Source organism: Polypterus senegalus, chromosome 14, assembly GCF_016835505.1.
Source record: "Polypterus senegalus isolate Bchr_013 chromosome 14, ASM1683550v1, whole genome shotgun sequence".
In the NCBI taxonomy this organism is placed as follows: Eukaryota; Metazoa; Chordata; class Cladistia; order Polypteriformes; family Polypteridae; genus Polypterus; species Polypterus senegalus.
Genome location: NC_053167.1, coordinates 126236922 through 126248917, shown reverse-complemented (window position 1 = coordinate 126248917; position 11996 = coordinate 126236922). Strand labels below are relative to the sequence as shown.

Here is an 11996-nt window from a genome sequence, read left to right as displayed (position 1 = left end):
AACATTAAATATGGCACTATTAAATGTTAGAGCTTTAACTAACAAAACGTTTTTTATCAACGATCTTATTAGTGATAAAAAAATAGATCTTATTGCACTAAATGAAACATGGCTTGAATTCAGATGCGCGTCAGTTTTAATCGAATCTGCCTCCGGATTACAGTTTTACTCATTCAAACCGCCAGGGAAAAGGGGCGGATTGGCTAACATTTACTCGAGCGATTAAAATGTAAAGATGTCAGTTTTGGTAAGTTCAAGTCCTTTGAGTATCTCGCCGTTGTTATTCATGGAGATTCTCAAGTTCTAATACTATCCGTGTATAGACCTCCTAAATATAACGCGTCGTTTTTTGAGGAATTCTCTGACTTAATGTCAATTTTAATTACTAATTATGACACACTCCTAATAGTTGGCGACTTTAATTTTCATATAGATAATCAGTGTGATCTAAAAGTAAAAGAATTTATGAACCTCCTGGATTCTTTTGATTTGAGACAACTCATAAATCAGCCTACACATAAAGCAGGTCATACATTAGACTTAGTGATTACTAAAGGACTGAAAGTTGATATAAAACAGATCATTGATATTGGTCTATCAGACCATTTTCTTCTACTTTTAATATAGAAATAATGATAAAAACACTCATGAGAAGCATATTGTTAAAAACGCTTCTTTGATTCGCAGCAGCTTTAAAACTTACAAACATTTTAAGCAATCAGTCCGTTTATAGTGCCAGCTATAATAGCGAGGACAATGTAAATAGTAAGGTGGAAAGATTTAATTCTAAAGTGAGAGCTGCTGTTGACATAGTTGCACCTGAAAAGACAGTGAAAAAATCTTCTAGCATTGGTATACCATGGAAGACCCAAAGAGTGTCTGATTTAAAGAGAACATGCCGTAGAGCTGAGCGTCAATGGAGGAAGAGTAAACTTACTATCCACCACGAAATATTAAAAGTCAAAATAACAGAATACAATAACACTGTCCGTCTTGAGAGACGCTGCTATTTCTCAAGATTATAAATAACAATGCTAGTAATCCCAGAGTCTTATTTTCAACAATTGATCGCCTACTAAACCCAGGTAGCTCAAAGGAATGCCTCCTAAGTGCTTCCAGTGAAACCTGTGAGGCTGTCGCTGTATTCTTCAATCAAAAATTAATGATATTAGAAATAACATAGTATATCTCCCCAACACTAAGGATCCCCTAAACCCCAACATCCTGTTATAAACAAATTAAACTCTTTCACTAGGATAGATTTACCTGATTTACAAAAATAATATCTCAATTAAAACCCTCCACCTCGTCCTTGACCCGATACCAACAAGGTTTTTCAAAGAAGTATCAGGCGTGCTAATTGATAATGTTCTTGACATAGTAAATTCGTCACTAGATACTGGGGTCTTCCCAGACTGTCTTAAGACTGCTGTAGTTAAACCCCTACTTAAGAAACATAATCTTGACCCCTCAGCTCTTGAAAATTTTAGACCCATCTCTAACTGCCCTTCTTAAGTAAAGTTCTAGAGAAGGCAGTCATTATGCAGTTAAATGACCACCTAAATAAACATGCTATTCTTGATAAATTTCAGTCAGGTTTTAGAACAAATCACAGCACAGAAACTGCACTCGTTAAAGTAGTAAATGACTTGCGGGTAAATGCAGACAGAGGCCATTTATCTGTTCTCATCCTCTTAGATCTGAGTGCTGCATTTGACACCATTGATCACAACATTCTTAGAAATCGCCTTAGTCAATGGGTGGGCCTCTCTGGCAGTGTCTTAAATTGGTTTGAATCCTACCTGACAGGGAGAAAATATTTTGTTAGTTGTGGGAATTACAACTCGAAGACACATGATATCCAATATGGTGTTCCACAAGGCTCTATCCTGGGTCCGCTGTTATTCTCAATCTACATGCTTCCGTTAGGTCAGATTATCTCAGGGCACAACGTGAGCTACCACAGCTATGCTGATGACACACAGCTGTACTTATCAATAGCACCTGATGACCCGATTCTATTGATTCACTAACACAATGTCTGACTAGTATCTCAGAATGGATGAATAGTAATTTTCTCAAGTTAAATAAAGAGAAAACTGAAATTTTAGTGATCAGCAATAATGGATACAATGAGGCTATTAGAAATAAACTGGATACATTAGGATTAAAAGTCAAGACGGAGGTAAAAAGCTTAGGGGTGATTGTTGACTGTAATCTGAATTTTAAATCACATATTAATCAGATCATTAGGACAGCATTTTTCACTTAAGAAACATAAGTAAAGTTAGACCTCTTTATCACTGAAAGATGCTGAGAAATTAGTTCACGCGTTTGTTTTCAGTCGACTAGATTACTGTAACGCACTCCTCTCAGGACTACCCAAAAAGATATAAATCGTTTGCAACTAGTGCAGAATGCAGCTGCTAGAATCCTAACTAGGAAAAGAAAATCAGAACACATTTCTCCAGTTTTGATGTCACTACACTGGTTACCTGTGTCATTCAGAATTGACTTTAAAATTCTGCTTATGGTTTATAAAGCCTTAAATAATCTCGCCCCATCTTATATATCGGAATGTCTGACACCTTATATTCCAAATCGTAACCTCAGATCCTCAAATGAGTGTCTCCTTAGAATTCCAAGAACAAAACTTAAAAGAAGTGGTGAGGCGGCCTTCTGCTGTTATGCACCTAAAATCTGGAATAGCCTGCCAATAGGAATTCGCCAGGCTGATACAGTAGAGCACTTTAAAACACTGCTGAAAACACATTACTTTAACATGGCCTTTTATAACTTCATTTTAATCGTAATTTAACTTAATCCTGATACTCTGTATGTTCAATTCATCATAACAACTATTCATGGTGGCTCTAAAATCGGTACTGACCCCTACTCTCTTTTCTGTTTCTTTTTCCGGTTTCTTTGTGGTGGTGGCCTGCGCCACCTCCACCTACTCAAAGCTTCATGATGCTCCAACAATGATGGACGGATTAAAAGGAAGAAGTCTACGTGACCATCATCATCATCAAGCCCTTCCGTGAGAACCCTAAATCCAAAGAGGACTGTTTCATTTATGTTAGGTAGAATGCCCAGAGGGACTGGGCGGTATCATGGTCTGGAATCCCTACAGATTTTATTTTTCTCCAGCCGTCTGGAGTTTTTGTTTTTCTGTCCCCTGGCCATTGAACCTTACTCTTATTCGATGTTAATGTTGATTTATTTTTTATAATTATGTCTTTCATTTTTCTATTCTTTAATATGTAAAGCACTTTGAGCTACTGTTTGTATGAAAATGTGCTATATAAATAAATGTTGTTGTTGTTGTTCTCTCCACATCCATAAACCTCTTCATAAGCCTTCCTCTTTTCCTCTTACCTGGCATTTCCATCCTTCTCCCAGTACACCCAGCATTTCTGCTCTTTACATGTCCAAACCAACAGAATCATATCTCCCTGGCATTTTCTACTAACAGACCAACCTGAGCTGACCCTCTAATGTCCTCATTTCAGATCCTGCCCATCCTTCTCACACCCATTGCCAATCTTAACATCTTTAACTCTGCCACCTCCAGCTCTGTCTCCTGCTTTCTGGTCCATGCCACCATCTCCAACCCATAGAACATAGCTGGTCTCACTACCGTCCTGTAGACCTTCCCTTTCACTCTTGCTGGTCTGTCACAAATCTCTCCTGACACTCTTCTCCACCCATTCCACCCTGCCTGCACTCTCTTCTTCTCCTCTCTTCCACACTCCCTGTTACTCTGTAGTGTTGATCCCAAGTATTTAAACTCATCCACCTTCGCCAACTCTACTCCCTTCATCCTCACCATTACACTGACCTCCCTCTCATTTACACACATGTATTATGTCTTGTTCCTACTGACCTTTATTCCTCTCCTCTCTAGAGCATATCTCCACCTCTTCAGGGTCTCTTCAACCTGCTCCCTAATCTCACTACAGATCACAATGTCATCCACAAACATCATAGTCCACGGGGACTCCTGTCTAATCTCATCTGTCAACCTGTCCATCACCATTGCAAATAAGAAAGGGCTCAGAGCCGATCCCTGATGTAATTCCACCTCCGTCACTCCTACCGCAGACCTCACCACTGTCACACTTCCCTCGTACATATCCTGTACTACTCTTACGTACTTCTCTGCCACTCCCGACTTCCTCATACAATACCACATCTTCTCTCAAGGCACCCCGTCATGTGCTTTCTCCAGGTCCACAAACACACAATGCAACTCCTTCTGGCCTTCTCTAAACTTCTCCATCAACATCCTCAGAGCAAACATCTCATCTGTGGTGCTCTTTCTTGGATTGAAACCATACTGTTGTTCATTAATCCTCACCTCACTTCTTAACCGAGCTTCCACTACTCTTTCCCATAACTTCATGTTGTGGTCCATCAATTTTATTCCCCTGTAGTTACTGCAGTCCTGCAAATCCCCCTTATTCTTAAATATCGGTACCAGTACACTTCTTCTCCACTCCTCAGGCATCCTCTCACTTTCCAAGATTCCATTAAACATTCATCAGCCTCTCAAAGTACTCTTAACATTTGCTCCACACACTCTCCTCGCTTGTGAGTACGTTTCCATCTTTATCCTTTATCACCCTAACCTGCTGCACATCTTTCCCAGCTCAGTCCCTCTGTCTAGCCCATTAGTCCTTATCTCCATCCTTTGTGTCCAGCCTCTCATACAACTCATCATAAGCCTTTTCTTTAGCCTTTGCCTCCTCTCTCTTCACCTTGCGCCTTATCACCTTGTACTCCTGTCTACTTTCTTCATCTCTCTGACTATCCCACTTCTTCTTTGCCATCCTCTTCCTCTGTATACTCTCCTGTATTTCCCCATTCCACCACCAGGTTTCCTTTTCCTCCTTCCTTTGTCCAGATGTCACACCAAGCACCCTTCTTGCTGTCACTCTTACTACATCTGCTGTAGTTGCCCAGCTGTCTGGCAACTCTTCATGGCCACCCAGTACCTGTATCACCTCCTCCCTGAACTCCACCTTGTAGTCTTCCTTTTTGAACTTCCACCATTTGATCCTTGGCTCTGCCCTCACTCTCCTCCCCTTCTTGATCTCCAACATCATCCTACCTGCCTATGCTGCCTAACTACACTTTCCCCTGCCACCACTTTGCAGTCTTTAATCTCCTTCAGATTGATCCTCCTGCATAAGATATAATCTACCTGTGTGCATCATCCTCCACTTTTGTACATCATCAAGAACACGGGGCACAGCTGGAAACTTGTGAAGGGTAAATTTCACATAAACTTTAGGATGTTTTTGTTCACACAGAGAACCAGAGACACATGATGTAAGTGACCAAGTAGTGTGGAAGACAGGAGGACTTGAGGGTCTTTCAAAACTCGACTTGATGTTATTTTAGAAGAATGAAGTGGACAGGACTGGTGTGCTTTGTCGGGCTGAATGGCCTGTCTTCTTCCAGATTGTTCTAAATGAGTGTAGGTGTGTGCCCATGTGTACAATGGACGGGCACCCCATCCAGTTTTGTTGATGATCGATGATGATGGGATAGCTTGGGCTCTCTGTAATCCCGAAATAGAAAGGCAGGTTCAAAAGAATAACGAATGAATGGCGGTGCAGATGGCTGGAATCCTGGCGAGAGGTGCTGGGCCGTGTCATCTTCGCGTCAATGGCACATTCCTTTGCATCGGACTTATAATACAACGCCACTCTTCTGGGATTAACAGCATCTTTGTGACAAATCTGACAGCCCAGCTTGCAACACAACATTATAATTAAAAGCAAATCCTCTCCAGAATTTCCCTCAGTTGTTTTTCTCAAAAGAGACATCTATCTATCTATCTATCTATCTATCTATCTATCTATCTATCTATCTATCTATCTATCTATCTATCTATCTATCTATCTATCTATCTATCTATCTATCTATCATATAGTGCCTTTCCTATCTATCTATCTATCTATCTATCTATCTATCTATCTATCTATCTATCTATCTAGATGGTAATGTCTGCTGAACAAACAGGTATCGCTAGCTAAGCAGAGGCAGGGTACGCTCCATCACATGGCGAGAGGTAGAGCAACTCAAATGGAGGCCGGCATGTGAGTGAGGAGGGCCTCGCCCAGCTCCCTACTCCTGACGCCACACTTCCCCCTGCCTTCAGCTCACAGCCTCTGTCTCGGATTCGCATGAATAAATCGCTGCAGCAAGCGAACTATGGTACTTAGCGCAATGACAGAAGTCGCAAAATCAACCGGAATGTTCAATCAAATTATCGAAAAAACTTTTTACTTTTTTTATATAGAATATATATATATATATATATATATATATATTGTCACACACGCGCACATGGGAGGCAGCTAAAGGGCTCGAGTGCAGGGAGTTCTGAGGCATGCCGGGATGTGGCAGAGTGCACTAACTCTCTTTCTCACTTCCCTGTAGACCTAACCCGGGAGGTTCCACCTGTCTCTCTGGACGTCTCTTCTGGGACCGAGCCAATGGAGACAGACCTTGCCAGCTCCGGCCCCCCTGATGTCACATCCGGGACTAATCCAATGAATGATGAACACGTGCCCAATCCTTATGACCTCACTTCCTGCCTCCCCCTTTAAAAGCCTTCCCTTTTCCCTTCTCTGACAGTCTTGTTTTGGACTCTGTTGTAAGCACTTCAGTGCTGGTATTTTGAAAAGAAACGACTTTTGCAGCCAGGATACCAAATTACATGGGTGGCTGCCCCAAACCTTTTTCTGTCTTTGTCTTGTTTTGTGACAATATATATATATATATATTTATATATATATACTCTATATACAGTATATGAAATCCTAAGCCTAAAAGTGCAACGATTTTGTGCAATGATTTTATGTGACCTTTTTATCACGCTTTAAATCAGGCTTATTTTAAAACCTATATATATATATATATATATATGTTTGGTATCATTCTTTTCAGAATTTATTAAACTTTAATGTGGTGTTGTTAGATTTTCAGATTGCTATTCCGTCTTTAAATTCTAAACTAAAATATCAAGAAAGTCATGCATCGAGCATAGTGGATGTCACTTTAACGGGAATACTCTAATTGGTAAGAGAGTAAATATTTTATTCTCATTTCAGGATTTTTACTCCGTTAAATAATAATTAATTTTTCTTTTACATATTTATAGAATGTCTTGATTTTGACTCCAATAAATAATAATTTTTCTTTTGTACATTTACTGATTTTACTCATTTTCTGGCTGCAACTGGGGGCTGGGCGTGGATGTCCCCCTAGTACAGGGGTGCCCAGACTTTTTCGGCTTGTGAGCTACTTTTCAAATGACCAGGTCAAAATGATCTACCTACACTAAAAATAATATATACTGAGTGTCAGAGGTGGGTAGTAACCTTTACTCCGTTACATTTGCTTGAGTAACTTTTTTAAACTTGCACTTCTAAGAGTAGTTTTACTGTACAATACTTTTTAATTGAGTATATTTGTGAAGAAGAAACGCTACTCTAGCTCCACTACATTGGGCAACACTCGAATCGTTATTTTTTTTCCATTAGATAAAGTCTGACAGACAATTTTCAATCTGCTCTGTAGCGGATGCTGTCAAGTTGCGCACATGGTATTCATTGCGTCTCCATCTCTGACCCGAGGTTTTGGATCTTCCCCAAATCAAGGCGCTGCAGCTTTGAGGACAGATGTTGCATTTTTCGTTTGAAAGCATTAACTGAGCTAATCATATTGACCATATTGGTTTTCTCTTTTCCTTGCAGCGGTAAATTAAGCTCATTCAACATGTTGGTCAGATAGGAAGTCTAGCGGCCATTGATCGTTATTAAGTTGCTTGTGTTCTGCATGTTTAATGACAACGAGAAACTCCTTTTTCTCCTGCCAGGGGTCTTTAAATCTCAGCAAGAATTTCTCCCTAGCCATCTTGTTCAATGAAGGCCTCTTTTATCATCTCTCCATCTTGGGAGGACTTCTTATGCTTAATGATCGAGTGACTCACCAGGAACGATGCTTCGGTGTGTGTCTGCCTTTGTTTTTGAATTCAGTTAAAAATGATGGCTGTCCGATTAACTGCGATTTTAGTTCCCTCTCCTTTCTCTTTCTCAGATCGCTTTTCGGAAGGAAGTCAGTTTCGTAGTTTTATGAACAGTTGAAAGTGCCTTTCCACATTTTCCTTCTTTGGAATAGCAATGATAGATTGAGAGATCAGACAAACTCACTTCGATTGTGACATTGTGAGGGAAAAAAATCATCTTCCAATTCCACATCCAGCCCATGCCCTCCACAAACATTTTTTTTTAAATCGCTTCTTTTGTCGATATAAATTGGAAGGCTAACTAGATCACAGCCGGAGTTTTGCAGTAGCTCATGCGTTTGATCGCGTCTGGGATGACCAGTGTGTTAGAAGAGAGGAGATCTCAGACTATGTCAATCAAGTGAGATCTCAGACTATGTCAATCAAGTGGCAAACGCCGTAGGGAGGATATATGATAGACTGACATCTAAAAATGTTTTTTTTGAATGCAATGTGATCTACCTGCACTACCCTTTACGATCTACCGGTCGATCGCAATCAACGCATTGGGCACCCCTGCCCTAGTATATAACTAGATAGACAGATGGTGTGGCGGACAGCTGGGGTTCATGCCCAGTTGGGAAGTCTGGAGGACAGAAGCGCCGAGAGAGGAGCAGTACCTCCCCTGGAACACGAGAAGGCAGCTGCCCTGGTGGGTGTTGGGGCCACGGGAACAGTGCTTGGAATCTCAACCCTGTGGGGGCCCGTGGCCACCGCCAAGGGGAGCATGGACATTGGCTAAGCCCTGGACTGCAGCACTTCCGCCCCACCAGGAAGTGCTGCAGGAAGATCATCAGGGAGCACCTGGAGCACATCCAGGTGCTTTATAAAAGGGGCCGCCTCACTTCATTTGGAGAGCCAGAAGTCGGGAGGCAGAGGACAGAGCTTGTGAGTGGAGGAGGGAGAGAAGCAGAGAAGAAGGAAAGAAAAGGAGAAGAAAAGACTGTGAACAATAGTGCTGGTGGATTGTGCACAGTATGTGCTGTGGAAAGGACTGTGTATTGAAGAAAGAAAATAAAAGTGTGTGCTGGGAGATCTGTGTGTCCTGGCGTCTGTCTGTGATCCAGGCTTCTTTCACAATAGATAGATATTCTTGTTGCCCACGTGCAGAACTTTGCATTAAGCTCCATTTTCCAGGTGTTCACCCAATTCTGAAGCTTGTCCAGGTCTTCTTGAATTCTTTTTGCTGCCTCTCCAGTCCCTGCAATTTTAGTGTCATCTCTACATAAAACTATGTTTTTAATACAAATCAGAGACAGTAACAGACCAAGGACAGACTCCCGAGGGACTCCACTGATGACCACCTCACTCCATTCTCCTCTTCTTTGGACTCGTTGTCTCCTGTTGAGATCCAGAGTTGTAAGTTGCCTCTGATGCCTACGGCTCCTACTTTCAAAAACATGCTTGGAAAACTCAATAATTCAAAGTCTCTCAAGACAACGAGTAAGAACTGTGAAAAAAGAACACAAAACAGTCCACATGGAATCTTTACAAATAAAATATTCATTTAAAAACAACAAAAAAAAAATTCAAAAGCTCAAAAGGGAGGTCAAAGACCAAAGGCACAATCCTTCAGCAGAGTTATTAAATCAGTAATAAAATAGCTGAAAATCCAGCAAAAATACAAAGAAGAAAGAAACACTCCCAATCTCCATCAGAGCACATTCAGACTGAAGCAGCTTTACTGGCTGGGGGGCGGTCCCTCCATGATGATAGACAGCTGGCCCCGCCTCTTGGAGATCCACCCACAACAGACACGTGTGACCCCTGCATCTCCTTTCAGCCTTGATTTCTTTAATATGGCGTCTCCACCTTTACTTCTCACAATGACGTTTGTCTTTTTCATCTACTTTCCCATCCTCGCATACGCCATGGTGTTTGCCCTTTTGCTATCCAATGCAACAGCAATTTACATCTACCTTCATTTTACATTTACTTATTTGGCTGACACAACATTTATGATACAATTGATAGATAGATAGATAGATAGATAGATAGATAGATAGATAGATAGATAGATAGATAGATAGATAGATAGATAGATAGATAGATAGATAGATAGATAGATACTTTATTAATCCCAAGGGGATTAAAGGTTCCATTTCTTTTCATTTTCCAAGTGGAGGATAGACAGGTCTGTGTGCCCTGCCCAGGATTTGTTTCCTGCCTTGCGCCCTGTGTTGGCTGGGATTGGCTCCAGCAGACCCCCGTGACCCTGTAGTTAGAATGTAGGGGGTTGGATAATGGATGGATAGGCAGGTCATGTGACTTGCTCAGGGTCACACAGTGTCAGTAGTGGGATTTGCTTCAGGACACCAGAAGGACTTCCGGAGATTACTTAAAAGGAGCTGCCTGCCAGTGCTCCAGGAGGCAGAGTAAAGTGGAAGGAGGACAAAGCTTGATAGAGGAGGAATGGAGGTGGAAAGAGAGAGACAGAGACAGAGTCAGAGGAAGAGAGAAGATGGAAGACAAAGTGCTGAGTGCTTTATTATTTAGCTGTGCTGGTTTTATCATAACAGTGCATTGGTGGCAAACAATTGGGAAGAGTTTCCCACAGCCGACAACACAAAGCCTGTGCTGTGCTGGACTTGGGCCTTCTGTCTGTCTGTGTCGAGTCTGGGGAGCTGCTGCTCCCCCTGCAGGCCATAGTGAGTTTGGAGATAACTCCACATTGCCCTCTAAAGGCCACAGTGGGTACTCGTAATTCCTCTAATCCTCTCCTTTCTTTTGCCACCTCCTCATTGTCTGCCATTCCACCAGCTTTAGTTGCATCTCAGAATTTGACGAGTTCACTAATAATATATAATCAGAGTCAGTAACAGACCAAGGACAGACCCCCGAGGGACTCCACTGATGACCACCTCACTCCACTCTCCTCTTTTGCATGTGAGGTGAAACTGTAGACACTAAACGAATGAGTTAAGTGTGCCCTCGCACTGTCCACTCAATGCCGACAGAAAACCTTCTAGGTTGTCGTGGTAGTTAAGCAAGGATGGAAAATTTTGTGATTTATTTTTATTTATATATTTTTTGTCAGCTTGTGTTATAATTCCTATGGACGGCCCTAGAGGGCGCAAGTATTTTCCATGGTTGACTAAGGAGGGAGGCTTCACTGTTGGTTCAGGGAGAGTGGACCTCCAACGTGTCTGTAGCAGAACTTGAAACGGATGTGGTGAACGATTGTCCAGACATAAACATTTGTGGCTGAACGTATCGTGGTCTGTCCTCATTCCTGAACTTTCTTTCAGACAGGCCAATTAGATTAACATTTTGTATGTAGAAATGCCTTCAACTGGGGCGGCACGGTGGTTGGGATGGCCGCCTCTGTGACCAAAGTTCAGTTTTGGTCAGCGTGGATTTTCAGAGAGTTCTCAAGTTTAATTCCACATTTCAATTCGAGACAGAGAGAAGATGGGTCAGCAGCAGCTCTACTGGAGTCACCCTAGAAAATTCGGACAGGGTCCCCGCTCCTGTCAAATATGTTCTAACAGGCACGGACTGATTCGAAAATACGGGCTGAAGATGTGCTGTCAATGTTTCCAACAGTACGCCAAAGATATTGGCTTTGTTAAGGTTGATTAAAGAAAAGCCTCCTTGGATTTGATATGACTTGCAATCAGCAAGGCCTGTCACACTGAAGTTTAAACAAAATGGACATTTGCTGTATGCATAGTTTGGAATAATAAAAGTTTGGATGACAAAAAAAAAACATCGTCATGATTGCCCTGTGAACACCACTGCTATGCTGGCTTTTCTTTATAATTTAAAAGCTGTGTTTGATCATCTTTGACCATCAATGGGATGACAAGCCCACACAACACTCTTTAGACCCCCCTCAAACTTTCATTTAAACTCAGGCTAATTTTAAGTCACCAGTCAAATGTGTCTTTGGACTGTGAGATGACACCAGAAACCA

The 11996-nt window shown here is 41.7% G+C and overlaps 1 protein-coding gene across 1 annotated transcript; it reads left to right on the top strand.

Moving 5' to 3' along the window:
• The first annotated feature begins 11488 nt into the window (after window positions 1-11488).
• LOC120515088 (40S ribosomal protein S29-like) lies at window positions 11489-11789 on the top strand. The gene has a single exon (XM_039735814.1). The coding sequence runs from the start codon at window positions 11492-11494 to the stop codon at window positions 11660-11662; it is 171 nt and encodes a 56-aa protein (XP_039591748.1). The 5' UTR covers window positions 11489-11491; the 3' UTR covers window positions 11663-11789.
• The last annotated feature ends 207 nt before the right edge of the window (window positions 11790-11996 follow it).